Here is a 16,840-nt window from a genome sequence, read left to right as displayed (position 1 = left end):
ACTGAGTTGTTGGAACAACTCTGGAGGAGGGGCACAAAGATGATCAGAGGGCTGGAGCACCTCTCCTATGAAAGAGTCTGAGAAAGTTGGGCTTGTTCAGCCTGGAGAAGAGAAGGCTCTGGGGAGACTTTATTGCAGTCTTCTGGTATCTAAAGGGGACTTACAGGAAAACTGGAGAGGGACTGTTTATCAAGTGTTAGGACAAGGAGTACTGGGTTTGAATTAAAAGAGTAGATTCAGATTAGACATCAGGAAAACCTTTACTGAAGAAGCTGTAGCTGGCCCCTCTGTGGAGGAGTTCAAGGCCAGGTTGGATGAGACTTTGCCTAAACCTGTTCTTACGGAGGGTGTCCCTGCTCATGGTAGGGAGTTTGGAACTAGGTGGTCTTTGAGGTTCTTTGCAACCCAAACCATTGTATGATTCTGTGATCTTACGATTCTCAGGTTTTTGTCCCCCTTCAGCCAATGCTACATGCTTTTCAGGAGCAGGATGTAGCACATGCTTTCACTTACATGCTTTTCAGTATTTTATTTTCAGATAACTCTTTGGTGATATTATTCCCGATTGCCTTGACTGCCTCTTTTATTTCCAGGGATTGTGTCTTTTGATGCTTAGTGTCAGTGATTTTACAAATGTAGGCTAATTTGACAACCTCTGTCACTATTGCATTTTCTGTACAATACACAATGTATCAAGCTGCTTTTACAACAAGATATTTTTTCTCCTAGTTTAGTTTTATTTTCTTTTTGAGGATTTATTATATTGCAACAAAAACATTAATATGTTTTAAAATTATCAAATGGCAAAATAACTCACTGCTTCCAGACACACAAAAATGTTGGGTCTTATTTATATTTTTATGCAGACTGATTCTTTATTGTTTGTCTCTCCTGTAAAATCTTGGAGTGAAGGAAAAAAAGTAAAAGAAACTTACTGCCCCAACTTCATTCCTGTCAATCATGAGAAGTGTAAGAAATCAAAAGCAGCATAGAGATTAGTCTTAGGAATTACCAGCACTGTACCTCCTCAGAAAACGTGTAAGTCCAAACGTGTTGGAGTCATGGTGTAAAAGAAAAGGAAAACCCCAAACACTTGCAGGTAGCTTGGCACAGGTTTTAAAAAAAAGCAGCGTGAACTCTGTTTCTCTGCTGTTCAGCTCCAGTAAATCACAGAATTGTAGGGGTTGGAAGGGACCTCGAGAGATCATCAGGTCCAACCCCCCCGCCAAAGCAGAGTAAATACAAGACTCAAATCTGTAAACTCATTGTTGAGCTCTTCAAATTGTCTTGCACAAGGACAATATAAGCAGAGGAGCTTTTTAGGAAAAGCTGTCATTTCTGCAGCTAGTTAGAATTCAAACAGTGTGGAGGTAATACAGACATCTGAGAAGCTCTCTTGTGGTATTACTTGCTGTTGGATTAGAGACAAGAGTCTGCCTGAATTTACCCAGAATCCATGCACTAGCCAGCAAGGGGAGCAGGTGTACAGCTATATGCACTGTGGGAGCATCTGCAGGAGGAAGCATGATGATTAGATCAGAAGTCTTCCTCGTAGTCTCTTCTGTTGCTGAGGTTCCAAAACTTCATTTAATGGGCACGCTCACTAATTTAATTTTTCAACTTCCTTTTTGTAAAAAGCTGTCTGGTTTATAGTTTTGTGCTTCTTCTGTTAATTGTGTTATTCCAGATGTATTGTTTGTTAAGAAAGCAAAAACAGACACACAGATTAGTCCAAATATAAATACCTTTTGTTGATTTTTAAAAAAACCCAAATTTATGTTAATGAAATATTTATTCTGACCAGGCCAACCCTGTCATCTGCCATTGAGAAAACTTCTATAACCAGAGGTTACAACGCTTGCTGGGAATATAACTGTTCTGTCATAAGTAAATTAACATTTACCAGTTTCATCATTCTTAATTTGCGCTTCTTGTCTCATTAGGTGGTTTGCAGCAACTCAGTTTGAACCTCTGGCAGCAAGGTCAGCTTTTCCATGCTTTGATGAACCAGCATTTAAAGCTACATTTTTAATCAAGATCAAAAGAGATGAGAAGCTTTTCACTCTGTCAAATATGCCAAAGGTACCTTCTTTTGTAGAGGAATTTTAGTAGAGCTGCTACCTAGGCAATCTGTTTAAGTGCTTTGCACTGTGTTTTTGTTGCATTAATGTCCAGCAGATTGACTTGGATGGATAAGCTATAAAGCGTTTGACTTTACTTAGTTTTTGATGAAAGTTCTTTTATTATAGAGAAAACAAGTTATGTGTACAGCACAGTGCAGGGTGTTATTCTGGGGATATTTTAATGGCTATGGGAGGGATTCCTGTTGAATTTAAATGGGTCACTATTTTGCAAGTCTGTTGTTGGCTACATCAATCTCAACAGCATTTAAGATTCTCTTGTGAGTTTTCTTCACCAATGCAATCAGAAGGCTGGAGCACCTGTCCAGTGAAGACAGAATGAGAGAGTTGGACTTGCTCAGCCTGGAGAAGAGAAGACTTGGGGGAGACCTTATAGCAGCATTACAGTACCTGAAGTGGACCTACAGGAAAGATGGGGAGGGGCTGTTTTGTAAGAGCATGCAGTGATAGGACGAGGGGCAATGGTTTTAAACTAGAGCAGGCTAGGTTTAGGTTAGACATTAGGAAGTTCTTCATGAGGGTGGTGAAACACTGAAAGGGTCCCTCTGTGGATACTAAAGTTGTGTACTTGATGTGGGTGTACAATGAGGTATCATCTACATGGAGAAAACGTACTGATAAGCTGCCTTTACTGCAAGGTCATTAAATGCATCTCTTTCTCCATACTTCAGGGCCCATTTACATTTCAGTTTCTAGCCTTTCTTGCTGTAGAGTAGCATTCATTGCATTGCTCATTTTTCAAGGAGATAGGAAGCCATTCTGAAATATGAACATTTGAGAGATGTGACCTTGTTCCTGTTCTATGTGCAGTGAGAAATGGGTTGGTATTGCACACTTTCTAAAACATTTCCCCTAGTGGTCACATTAGATGTACACTGTTTGGCTGTACCCATATTGCTTAGAAACCTTATCTTTTTCTTATGCACAGAATTGTTCTTCCAGTGACTTGCACAACTCCTGCATCATGAATTCCCTTTTAAAATATGTAATGCCTCTCTTGCATCTCTTTCTGGTGTTTTGATTCCTGATACTGTTTGTCATACCACTTGAATTACCTTCAGATCTGCTTCTTCTTCTTCTGCCTTGCATACTCCATGTCTTCTGCTCAGTTAACTATAGATGCTGTAGATAGAAGGTCCTGTGTTTTTTTCAGCTGAGATTCCTCCTTCCTTCCCATATTGTCAGGCTTTCCCATCATCTGGTTCTGTGCTTTTTAACCCACCTTCTATGTCTTGCTACATTTGTTCTTGGTCTCAGACACTTTACACAGGACTTCCTGTTTGTCTTCTTTTTGTCTCTTTACACTGAATTTGTTATAGTGAGAATGTGTTTAAAAGCATATTAAAAATGTAATCATTGTTTCCTTCTATTGTTTCTATCTCTGTTTTAAAAATTGGTTGTTACATCTTCTGTATGATTGATAAAGATTTGAGAAAGCTTCCAGATGTGAAACAGAATCACAGAAGGATAAGGGTTGGAGGGGACCTCCGGAGATCGTTTAGTCCAATCCCTCTGCCAAAGGGGTTTCTGAAGGCAGAAATGTATGAATTCACTGAAGGCCTTCTGTTCATATGCAGTGGTCAGACTATGTTACTTTATTAATTTGTGTCTTCAGGTTTAAAATTTTTCCTTTTTAAGGCCAACAGTTAAATTTTCAGTGGTGCTTAAATGTTAAATCACTGTCTGATCTGAAATGATCTTGTTTAAAACCATTGTTACTTTTGCTGATTTTTAAACATCTGTGTTCTCTGGAATAAAAATTATCTATGGAGTTTCAGGTAGCACAAGAACTGCCATCAGTGTCTGCAGACATTTACTGTTGTGCATTACAGTGGTTTTAAACATTTCACTTTATGTAATTCATATTTTTGAAGAACTATACAGAACAGTATTTTTAGCATGCCTTCCCAGGACTAATATTAAATAAAAACTTTTGCACTAACAGTAATTTAAGATACACCGTGCTATCTTACTTCGGATGTCTAGGCAGACGGTTATTTTGTTAGTATGTGTTTAAGGTGAACATGGTTTTGCTTTGAATTAAATGGAACTTTAGGTTTTCTACATTTATTTATAAGCAATCTCTTTTGAAGTGTAAGGGTATGTGTGTGGGAGGGTTTTTTTGTTCTGTTGATTTAAAATAATGAATATATCTGGTTGCCTAGTTTTGAAGAGGCTTATGGGAAGGCAAAATTGCATGAGATCATGCAATAAATACTTCCAGTATTTTTAGTAGGCTACGCTGAACTGTGTTTCTGATCTAGCTTAAAGCTCTTTTGAATTAATGCTAAACTTTATATTGACTTTGAACTATACTGGGGCTTGAAGTGTGAACTAAATTTAATCAGTGGCTTCTACAATAATGCAGTTGCCTGGTAATACTGCGTAATACAAGCTTGACAAATAACTTTTGGGTGTACAGGCTTAAATGTTCCATGTCTCCTTAAGTCTTACTACACCATGAGTGAGTTGTGAGAAGCCTATATCCCACTGAAACATAACCAAAATATAAAGATGTTCTGCAATTTTCTTTATAACTGTTGAATGAAGTACTTCTTTGATGTAACATTGATTCCTTGCATGTTTTAGTGTTCTTTCATCTGCATTAATAACAATGTTTTCTGGTTACCGGCAGAAAGCCACTACACCTGTGACAGATGGAATTGTTCAAGATGAGTTTATTGTGAGTTTGAAGATGAGCACCTACCTAGTAGCCTTTGTTGTTGCAGACTTGAAAAACATCAGTAGGGAAACTAATAACAGTCTGGTATGTTTGTTCTACTTTAAGTTCTCCCTCACCTCTCACAAGCCAACAAGCTAACCAAAGCAAACTAAAAAAAATCCCCCAAAATAAGCAATCTCTGTCTCTTTTAAATTTATTTATTTTCTTCACTTTATTATATTCATCATAGATTGAAGGCGAAAAACATGCTATAAATTGGACAAGCTTCAGGGCTTATAACACATTTAGAAGAATTTTACAGCAAGAGACTCAGCATTAGATTTGATTAACCGTGGAAATTTAAAAATGTAGAATTCCTAGAAGCTTTCAGAGCTGGAAGCATTAAACTTTTACTTTTAATGTTTCATCTGCAACGGAGCAATGTCATGCAAACCAGTTGTTCAGATGGTGTACAGGAGCTTAGAGTTCCCAGACAAGTTTACATACTATTTCAAGCTGTGTTGCAAATATGTTCTATACCAGCAAAGATAACCTACCTAAAGAAAGCCATCCCCTGCAGAAAGGAAATTTAGACTCACTTTAAGTCTGCATCAAGTTACTTGAACACAAATCATTCCACTGTGGAGTTTTTGTGTTTCTGAAGGTTCCAGAAGTCAAACAGTTAGCCCTGTTTGATCTTCACCCTTCACAGGTAATGGCTTGCAAGGTCAACAGGCAGTACCTACACCATGTGCAATTTAAGTAGCTAAAGAAAAAAACATGGTGATATTGGGAGATGCTCCTTACTCTTATTATAGGAGTTGCAAATGAGCAAAAATTTTCATGACTTTCTGGCAGGAACTGCCCTTTTGTGATGAAATGTCAGAAGTGCCAATACCTGCCTATAAGGAGCCAGAAGGATTAGTTCTACTGGCACTACAGGAGGAGAAACTGTCTTCTCTTTAATCCAGTATACAAAAGTAAAGATACTGGCAATAGGCTTTGTTTCTGAATTGGACAAATCTTTACTTATAGATGAGATGAATAGGACAGACTGTTTTGTCTAACCTGAAAAGTTAGACCACAACCTCTTTTTTCCCACCCCCCTTTTTTTTTGTCGTTATAGCTGCTATTCTGGTTTATGTTTGAACTGTATTCTGGTGAAACCATTTATCATACTGATAGCATAAACTTCTAGGTTAATTGGAGTATGCAAGGAGGGTCACTTATTAATTTATGAGGAAGTAAAAAAGGAAATGGATTTATTTGCATTTTTGTAGATCCTTCTTGAACACCCTCCTTAAAGGTGTCAGCCTTGAATATACATTGGTCAACTGGATAGTCTGTCAGTATTTTGACTAGTGAACAAGCTGTAGAAAAAACCTAACTCTTCACTGGCAGCTTCATAACTCGTGTTTGTAATTTATGTGTGTGCTTGCTCCAAAAAACATATATCCTGTTTCAGTAACTTCTGCCAGCTCATCTTTCACTTCTAATACTTTTGTAGCTATGTATTTCAAAATGTTTCCTCTTTTCTGTTTGGACTAGGTATCTGTGTATGCCATGCCACAGCATCTAAACCAAGTTGGGTATGCCCTAAACACTGCAGTGAAACTTCTAGAATTTTATCAAAACTACTTTTCAATAACCTACCCTCTTCAAAAATTAGGTAAGTTCTTTTGAACATTTTTAAGTAGAACAATAAACGGGAAATGGAGGGGAACTTGTGTTCTGAAAAGGTGTGCTTAAAAAAAAGAGAGATAGCATAAAACATCTGTTTGATAAAGTTCCCCAAATATTATTTTAAAAATTCATTAAATGTCTAAGTAGAAATGTTAAGTGATTACCAAGCTGTAATTTTTTTCTGAGCTTTTAATTGCTTGTACATAACAACAAAGAAATAATTCAGTGTAAATTTAACACAATGTAGGGAGATGTAGAATTCTTAGTCTGTGAACCATGTTCACCAGTGCATGATCTGCAGCCTGACTTCTCTACGTGTATGAGTTTTACTGGAAAGATAATGAAAAGTAGTCTTCTAGGGCATTACATTCAACAGAGGCAGCTCCATTTCCTTATTGTGTGCATGCAAGATCTATAGGCAGTGTCTGTGTATTGCTTTCAGTTGTTTGTGTAAGACCAGTCCTAGAGAAACATGTCTGTAAATCTATGTGGCTTCTGAGATCTGTCTACACTACGGGATTTAAACAAAAAGGTTTTTAGGGATTACATAATGCAAGAGGTAGACTTGAAATGCAGAATTTGTTTTAACTGGCAGTTTTCAAAAGCTACTTTCAAATCTTTTCCAGATCTGGTAGCAATTCCTGATTTTCAGTCTGGTGCAATGGAAAACTGGGGCTTGATCACATTCAGAGAAACAACACTCTTGTTTGACAATAATACTTCTTCAGCAAGGGATAAAAAGTTAATAACTGCAGTGATAGCACATGAGCTTGCCCATCAGGTACTACACTGGGGAGGTCATTGTTTAAATGTGGTGGGTTCTCTTATTTTTTTGTAAATACGGTTCTGTCCTTAAACTCAGCCCTGCCCTCACTGTGACTGGGTTGTGCATTGTTCAGGATACCTGCAGGTATATTTTCTCCTGTACAAGAGGTAGAGTGCAAATCTGTCATGATGCAGTTAGGCAGCTGTTCATGCAAAACCATTACTGTGTTGTGAACGGGCATGATTTTGTCACAAAATAAAGCTAAGGATGGATGGATTGTTACTGTACTCATTTGATTTTGTTTCTGAAAAAGAAAGATATTTTTGGTCTCTCACAGTGGTTTGGCAACCTAGTAACTATGGAATGGTGGGACGATCTCTGGCTGAATGAGGGATTTGCAACTTTCATGCAGTACTTTGCCATGGAGGAGATCTTTCCAGAATTACACTCAGTAAGTACTTTATGTAGCTACACTTTCTGTACCTGCTTTGTAATACCTCCCAAAAAGAACTGACAGTTATAAACCTATATTGAAATTCACTTTGGGCACAGTTTAGATTATACTGTATCTGTTCTGCTTTGGCACATTTGGAAGTGTTTTGGGAGGTGGGGCTTTGGACAGGGTACATTGTTTTTGTAAGGATTTTATTTATTTATTTTAGTGGTAGACTACATGCAGTCTTTCTGGTTTGTGTAGGTTAAAACATTTGTGCAAAATAGCAGATGTTAAAAGGTATAGGTGTCTAAAAAGTTACCATTTAAAATCTTTATACAGAAAGCCCAGGCATGTTGTTGACCAAGTTTGTAAGTCTCTATTTTTCCTAAGAGACTTAGGAGGCACCAGAACTTTAGTTTACTAAACATACCTGTAGTAACTCCTGTCTTTCCACCCTTGTGGTACTTTGCTAGTGTCTGAACACAAATCAGGGGACCTGATGTAAAAGTATCATCTGGACCCACCCAATAAATTCTTATAGCTTTGGGTTACACTACTAGTACAAACCACTGCTCCTACAGGCACTTCTGTTTATACATATGACTGAAGGATAGAATCTTTTTGGTATAACAACCTAGTGATCATTTGAAAACTTATTCAGGTACTAAGTGATCTAGCTTCTCAGATTCTGGAAAACATAAAGGATTTAAATTTGATTTTTCCTCTCTAAGGTAGCAATACCAGATACTTCTATAAAGCACCCCTGTAACTGAATGCAGACAGAGATGTAAAGGTTGGTGGAACTGAATAGAAGGGGCAGTGGAGAAACTAGTTTTGCATTCTGGCTGAAGGTGTCTCCTAGGAGAGAAGATACGTGGGCTCTGGAACCAGCTTTCAGAAGTATTTATGTGATTTGCATTAGTCAGTGGATTAAAACCCTTATGTGTACTGCTTCTGCTTGCTGGACTGTGTTCTCAGCATTCTGATTGAGTACAAGTTTTTCTCAATTCACCCTTTTTAGTGCATTAAGAAGCTTGGTTTGCTAACTTGGTTCAGTATAATTCTTTCTCAGAGATGGGTATTCTAAAAGTTTTTCATTTCGCTTAGCTTAGTTGTTTAGTTTGGCACCTGAAAATTCGTCTGTGTAGTTGTTACTCTGCTTGTTGAGTACATTCATGGTGAGGGGAAGACATAAAACTAGTCTAATGTTTTAACAAGGACACATGTAACACTCATGTACTTAATTCTAAAAGGTGCCTGACAAGGTGCCTTATTCAAGAAAAATACCTTTAAAATTGAAAAAATTTTTTTTTGGTAACCCTCAACTGCATAGAAAAATCCTGTACTCAAGTCTCAGTGCAAAATGGATAGTTGGACTGGATGATTCTGGAGTTCTCTTCCAACCTTAATGATTCTATAATCAACTTCTAGTAACAATGCATTGAATTCAAGTATCTTCTTTATAGAAGAAAAGTAGTAAGAGACTTTGGTACTAGCATCACTAGATAAGGTGGTGTTTGCATTTATGTGAACATCACTGCAGTGTGTGATTTGCCTAGATTTCATGCTTTAATAGTAAACCATTCTCAAGAATTCAGGCTTTTGTATTTCCTGTTTCCTGTAAATGAACTGAAAACATCTGTGAACCAAATCTGAAATTAAGAACACTGTTACGTAGCAGGTACATTTATTTTCTCTAGTGCCAATGATGCATTTACCTGAGATGGGACCTTAGGGATCTCGCTAATGGTGTGAACTCAAGTGAGATTTCTCAGCTAAAATGTGGCAGTGAAAGAGGAGATTTTAAAAATGCTACCTTGACAATTATTTTGCTGCCTTCATTGGTAGAATAGCAAATAATGGCATGTAAGACCAATGGAAGAGCAAAGCAGAGACAACTATTACTGTTCTGCTTACCATGGATGTTCTAGCTTCTCAGACATTTATAGATGTTTCTCTTTTAGGATGAAGATTTCCTTAATTTGATTTTCAAGGCTATGATGAAGGATTCCTTGAATTCTTCACATCCTGTCTCTTCTGCTGTTCAGTCTTCAGAGCAAATTCAAGAGATGTTTGATGCAGTTTCTTACGTCAAGGTAACTTTGAAAATATTTGGAAATACTTGGGAAGTGAAATGCCTATTGAAAACATGAGTCTGGAATCACGTGTTAAGGCAGTATGTACTGGCAGTTGTCTGGGGGCACCTTACACCTAGCACAAACAATACAGAATATCTCAGCTGTGTTTCTGAGTGTCCTCATAGCTTTTAATTAGGAAAAAACAATGTGTGTTTGCATCCTTACTTAACATCCTTCTGCTTGGTGCATGCTTCAGCACAAAGTAAAATACCCATTAAGATCTAGGGCAGAACCCAGTAGATGAAATGAAATATGCAGTTATACATAAATTCTTTTTCTGATAGCAGACTGTAACAAGTGACAGTAACAGCAAGGCACTTCCTGAGGCGATTGCTCCTTCTCACAGAGTATCTGTTTTTAAAAAACATTATTTTAGAAACTTTCTGATCTGGAGTCTTGCATCTGGAATGTAAAATTATCTGCACATCTTGGTTATCTGCAACTTGATTATTTCTAATGTCTAATGAGGATTGGGTGTGAGTTTATAACCACAAATCATGTGACTGTTAAACACTGTCTCTCACAAGTTCAGTTCTGTAACAGAGGAGTACTGCTAATGAAATATGACAGCCAGCAGAGACATATCCATAAGAAATGAGATTATGTTAACTGATACAAATGTCAAGGTCTATTAGCTTGTTTTGTAACTGTATTTTGAGCCTTTGAAATATAAAAGCTAAAGTTTTCCAAAGCAACTAAAAATATTTTAAGATGTACTAGCCTTTTTTGTAGCTGTATTTGATTTTATGCAAGAGTGAAATGGCACTTTTTTTTTTTTACTTTTCCAAGGCAAGAGACTGTTATGGTAATTTTTCAAGTTATACTGTGTGGGATAGTATCTGCCACGTTCTGAGTTACTCTTGTACTCTTAAAGAGCTATAATATGCATATGCTTCAAAGAACTCTGTAACAAGAACTTACCGATTTTTTTTCCTCCCTAAAGGGGGCTTCACTTCTTTTGATGCTGAAGCACTATCTCAGTAAGGATGTTTTCCAAGCTGGTATTGAAATATACTTGCATAATCACATGTATGGATCTGCCCGGAGTGATGATTTGTGGGATAGCATGAATGAGGTATCCATTTGTTATACTGTGTTTTGGTTTTCATTGTGTATGAAAGACATAAGCTAATAGATACATTGCAAGTAAATACTTTGAATTTCTTGCTCATCGTAGTCTGAAGTTCTGTCATACAGATATGTGGATTGCTTCTAGGACTCCATTGAACCTCATATCAAAAAAAGTCCTGGAAGTGGGTATGTACTCCCATGCATATCCACATGTGTGGACACATCAGAATGTATATTTCTGCTCTAGATTTGCCTTGTTAGTGTGTTAAGATGAGAATAAAAAGTCATCTTAAATGCAGGACAAAACTTCACTTTCAAGGAATAATTGAGTCCAGTTACTGTAGATGTCTCTCTGTGAGTGTAACTTAGTTTCAGTGATAGCTTCTGTTTAAACAAGGGGTGCTAGAATTGTAGAAAAACAATGTCTGGGAAAATTTCATTTAGCAGCTCTCAAATGGTTAAGCAGGCATAAGGCTGTGTCTGATCAAAGTGGCCACGGGAGGAGAGCAGTTGTGCAAGAAAGCAGGAACACAGACAGGAGAGCAAGAGCAAGAGAAGAGAAGCCTGTTGGAGCCAGGAAGAACAGGGACAAGTGCATGTGAAGGAGCGGGGAAAAGGGGCAGGAGGAAAAGAGGTTGAAAGAGGGAGAGAGAGCAAGGAAGGGGTGAAGGTCATGATCATGCAAGGAAGAGAGTACATGAGGAGGAGAGAGTATGAGTGGAACAGTGTGCATGAGGAAGAGTGCAAATGTAACAATATTGTAATAATAATAGCTTGTGGTAACAAGACAGAAGAAGAGGAATTAGCCAACAGTGGGTCTGGGGAGTATATAAAAATGAAAAGAACATGTAGTCTTCAAATTCTAAAAATTTTAAACTTTTTGATAGAGAATTGCTTCCTGGAATCGAAACCTCTATTTAAAGTTTACAGTTCTCGACATAAATAATACAGTATTTTTCCATGAGGGTAAGCTGTACATGTTGTAGTTGGCTTGAACAGTGGGCAGTAATTTGCTGATGAGTAGAGGAAGGCATGCTATAGGTTGGTAAAAGTTAAATGTAACTGGAATCACAATATATTAATTTCCTTATCTTCTTGATGGCTTAGTCTAAAACATACTTATGATTGTAAATTAGGGTACATACTGTATTTTCAGGATGGATTATCATGTCTGCTAATAAAGACTCAGTATCATGTAGACATGATAGGTTTATAACTTATCCCTTAGTGGGGATGTTGTAATGTAAACAGTTCCTGAAAGAGTACAAGAGGTCAGAGGCTAAGCTGTGCAAAAGCACAGTGGGAAAATAAAAAATAATAAAAAAAAAAAGAGAGAGAGTGTTTAATATAAAGGATAAGATGGGGTTTCTTTACAACATTTGTAAAACATCATCAGTTTAATTAAATTTATAATATTCATTTCAGAATAAAAATAAAATCTTTAACTTTAAATACCCATATAATATCAGAATACCAATAAGGAAAGAGGGTTGGGGAAGCTGTAAGTCTTTTCTCTAACATTCTCTTATCCACATTCAGTTCAACATACCTGATATTTCCAATTTGTCTTCCACTGCTTGGCTAGGATTCTCTCAAGAAAATAAAAAACACTTGCTAAATTTTTTCTTATGAAATTTACAAGCTCAGTGTTAAAGTAATGGTTTACAGATGCAGAACCATGCTACTGTTTTGTAAGTCAAGGAGGAAGGGTTAAAAATATTCTCTATTTGCCATTTTCCTGTTACAATTTTTTTACAGATTACCAATGGAACACTAGATGTAAAAAAGTTGATGAAAACTTGGATTCTGCACAAAGGATTTCCTCTAGTCACTGTTGTCCGAAAGGGAAAGATTATTTCTGTGCAACAAGAGAAATTTTTGTATCGTGTGGAACCAGAAAATTGGACATCAGATGCAAGGTTACTACCTTCTTAATACTTTTTATCCATTAAAACGTATTTGCAGATACCTTTCTCGTACCTTGTACATCTTTCTCATTTGTGTTCAGGGGTTTCAGTATTTTTCTTGAAGACAGGTAGGGATAGAGAATTTGGTACCAAAATTCACACATCTAATATGTCTTTTAAGATAAGGGAAATAAGTTTGGAAATTAGTCTGTTTCCAGTCAAGCAACTGGCAAAAGTCTGTGGTGTCTTTTGTAAACAGAGTTTCATATTTGCATCCTTTGCGGAAGATTTTAAGCTTGAGATTAGTTGGGGTAAATAATAGAATTAATTCCTCAGGCTTTCTAGTACCAAGAAGACAGAACACACAGGTAAAGTTTTATTTTAATTTCAGAAGCTTTTGTGTGATTATTGAGAAGCTGTAGAAAGTCAGGTTGCAGAAGTTTGTAGAAGATACAGATGCATGTGTCTTTGGAGCCTCTAATCCTTCTTGCCAAAATTCACTGTACATCTTGGCTATTGTTAGAGGAAAGTAGGGAAGATGGAATCAAAGCTTTCTTAGCATTAAATTTTTAAGATGGCACTAATGCATAACAACAAATATCTGAGTATATGAGAGAGGCAATATCCATTGTATCAAAATGTAAAAGGAAGTACATATACAAATGCTGGAGAAGCAAAGATGTGGCAGTTGCTAATTGTAAAAATAAGGATACTTCATATATGTCTTGTACAATAAACCTTACTGTATTTTGTAACAAACCAAAATATGTAGGTTTGAATCCATTTCAGGTTTTGGTGGTTTTACTCAGTTGTCTGAAGTCTTAACAGGAACTGAGACCTTAGCGTCATTTTGCAGAATCAGGCCTGTGAAAGGAATTTGTCTGTTGAAATATTGGCAGTTGAGCTTTGTTTTAGTTTTGCTATGTGGAGGAATGAAAACAATGTGTGGTTGAAGGGAAGAAGGCTTAATTATTCTGGTTTTGGGGAGTGCATGAAAAGTTTTTGAAGAAGAGTACTCTGTATGATTCATACACAGAAGGGATCCCTGTCAAAACTGGAGTGCATATGTGCATGTCTTTTCAACTTAAAGTTGTTTCTTTCTCGAAAGTCAAGTCCTTATCATCATTATGAGCCACTATAGCATTTATGCTTCCACCCTGCAGTTCATTTGAGACAGTCTTTGTGGTATGTTATCAATTATGGTTTCTATTACCATGATTTGGAACTTGAATGCTGTACTTGAATCAAGATACATTGCTTATTGAAAAATAATAGAACTTACAAAATTTCAGGAAGATGTAACATTGGATTGAAGTGAAAATTCAGTAATGACTGAACTTCTGATACAGACAGAGATTTCCTGTCCAATTGACTTTGGACAAGTTACTTAGCATGCTAAAATTAAGGAAGAAGTACTAGGAAATGTGGTGTCCCTCAAGGAGTCCCTATTGGGCCAGTACTGCTGAACGCCTTCATCAGTGATCATGGGATTGAGTGTATCCTCTGCAGAATTGCAGATGACACCAAATTGTGTGGTACAGTTGACATGCCTGAGGGATGGGATGACATTCAGGGAGATCTGGACAATCTTGAAAGTGGACCTGTGTGAACCTCATAAAGGTGTTCAACAAGGACAAATGCAATGACCTCCCTGTGGGTCAATACAAGATGGAGAATAAAAAGATTTGAGAGCAGCTCCACAGAGGAGGACTTGGGGATACCAGCGGATGAAAAGCTAGATATGACTGAGTGATGTGCACTTGCAGCTCAGAAATTCAATCTTGTCCTTTCTTCAAAAAGAACTGTCCAGCAAGGAAGTGTTTGTCCTTCTATTCCTCTCTGGGGAGACCTCATCTGGAATACTGCATCCAGTTCTGGAACCCTCATCACAGAAACAATATGGTCCTGTTGAAGCAGGTCCAGAGGAACACAAAAATGAGGGACAGAACACCTCTCCTATGAAGGCAGGCTAAGGCAATTGGGGTTGTTTAGCCTGAAGTCAAGCAGGCTCCAATGGAGACCTTTTTGTCTTTCAATACCAAAGGGAAAGATGGAGAGGGGCTGTGTACAGGGAGTGCAGTGATTGGTCAAGGAGTAATGGTTTTAAAGGACCGTAGATTCAGACTGCATATGAGGAAGAACCTTTTTACAATGAGCTTTGTACCTGTCACAGTTTTGCCTAGCTGGGTCCTGGTGGAGGAGAGGCGGGGGGGGGGGGGGTGGGGGCTGCAGAGATGGCTGCTTCAAGAAGCAGCTAGAAGCTCTCTGCAGGCCCTAGAGAGTAAACGCCAGCCGATTACAAGGACAGAGTCATTGCTGACCAAGGTCGAGCCCATCAGTGATGGTCACAGCACCTCTGGGAATCAGAGTTAGGAGAAAAAAAAATGAAAGCAGCTGAATTTTGCCACAAGAGAAGGGAGTGAGAAGATGTAAGGAGCTGTGCAGATACCAAAGCTAGTGAAGAGAGACTGAGAGACATTGTGACTTATGACTGTGCACCATAGCAGTGACCCACACCAGGGCAGCTGGTAAAGAGCTGAAGCCCCGTGGGAAAGGACTCACGTTGGAGAAGTTCATGAAGGACTGTGTCCCATGGGTGGGACCCCACGGTGCAGCAGGAGAAGGGTGTGTGGAATGAATGCCCCCCCGGCCAAGAAGGAAACCAACTTGTGAGGTGCTGACTGAAATCCCCGTTTTCCCAGTCCCTGCCCCTCTTCATGCCACAGTCGGGGAGGGAAGAAAGGAATGAAATCATGGCTAAAGGGAAGTCTGGTAAGAAGGGAGGGGTGGGGGCAAGGTGCTTTAAGATCTGGTCGTGCTCATTATCTGACTCTGGTTTCACTATGTGTAGTGTAATAAAGTAGAGAGTTTTCTTTCCTTCACTCTGTGTTGAGTCTATTTTGCCCATGTCCTTATCTTGACTCCTGAGCTGCTCAGTATATGTTTTCTCCCCTGTCCAACTGTAAAGGGGAGTGATAGACTGACTTTGGTGGGTGCCTGGCCTCCAGCCAGGCCTAAACCACCACAGTAACACCCTGGAATAGGTTTACCAGAGAGGCTGTGGTTGCCTCATCCATGGAAACGTTCAAGGTCAAGATGGAAGGGGGTCTGTGCCTCTGACCTAGTTGAGGATATCACTGACCTTCCCTTCAAACCCAAGCCATTCTGTGATTCTATTAAATTTTCCCATTTGTTTTATCTGTCATTTATCATACTCTGATTATATGGGTGAGATTTATATTTGATTGTTTTACACAGCATACCGTGGTTTTAATAGTGGAACATATTAAAATGCTTAAATTAACCCAAACACTTCAAGAAAGATATCTGTTTGCTATATCAGTAAATGTTTGCTTTCCTTTGCAGTTATCTATGGCATATTCCTCTCACCTATATAACTAGTAGCTGCAACTTGATCCATTGTACTAATGCATACTTACTGGACCAGAAGTCAGGTATGTGACTCAAAACTCTGGTAGCATGTTATTTAAGTGTTACAGATAACTGATCTTTCTGTGCACATACTTCCTTAAGAAGTGAAAATGAAGGAAGTGTCACAAAATAGTCACAGAAATATGGACCCAAACATTACTGGTGGTGTCATCATAAGGGCATTAGTTCCCAGTAAGCATTATATGTACAAGTAAATGGCAGGAACTGGGGCAGAATCACCAGTTTAAAATTTGTAAAGCCTGTAGTCTTTTCATCCCAGTGCAGCAACAAAATGTCTCAAACTGATACGGTCTATCGAGTGTGAGTAATGGGAGAGCTGCTGTACCAATCTGCTAACATGTAAGGAACTCATGTTCCACTGAAATACTATTTTTCTTGAATGGTAGAAGAGAACGCTGTATCTGCAATGGATAAAGCTTTTTAGAATGCTATTGTAGATCATTAACCCTTAGATCTTGTCATATAAATTATCTGCTCTTGCCACAGTGGCTAACTTGAACCCAGAAATCAAATCGCTTGTCTGTGTTGATTTTTTTATTCAGCCCTGGGTTTCGTCCTTACCAAGTGATAAGTTACTATACAC

The 16,840-nt window shown here is 38.1% G+C and overlaps 1 protein-coding gene across 1 annotated transcript in view; it reads left to right on the top strand.

Annotated features, from left to right (window-relative positions):
* Nucleotides 1-16,840, top strand: part of LNPEP (leucyl and cystinyl aminopeptidase) — a 31,425-nt gene that overhangs the window by 5,653 nt on the left and 8,932 nt on the right. Inside the window, exons 2-10 of the mRNA XM_084278733.1 lie at nt 1,944-2,082; nt 4,777-4,908; nt 6,352-6,472; nt 7,113-7,267; nt 7,590-7,703; nt 9,653-9,784; nt 10,770-10,901; nt 12,656-12,816; nt 16,171-16,259. Of these exons, the coding sequence (XP_084134859.1) occupies nt 1,944-2,082; nt 4,777-4,908; nt 6,352-6,472; nt 7,113-7,267; nt 7,590-7,703; nt 9,653-9,784; nt 10,770-10,901; nt 12,656-12,816; nt 16,171-16,259 (1,175 nt within the window). The remainder of the gene's footprint in view (nt 1-1,943; nt 2,083-4,776; nt 4,909-6,351; nt 6,473-7,112; nt 7,268-7,589; nt 7,704-9,652; nt 9,785-10,769; nt 10,902-12,655; nt 12,817-16,170; nt 16,260-16,840) is intronic.

The sequence above is a fragment of the Gallinula chloropus genome, assembly GCF_964237585.1.
Source record: "Gallinula chloropus genome assembly, chromosome: Z".
Lineage (NCBI taxonomy): Eukaryota > Metazoa > Chordata > Aves > Gruiformes > Rallidae > Gallinula > Gallinula chloropus.
This window is presented reverse-complemented; position numbering and strand designations above follow the sequence as displayed.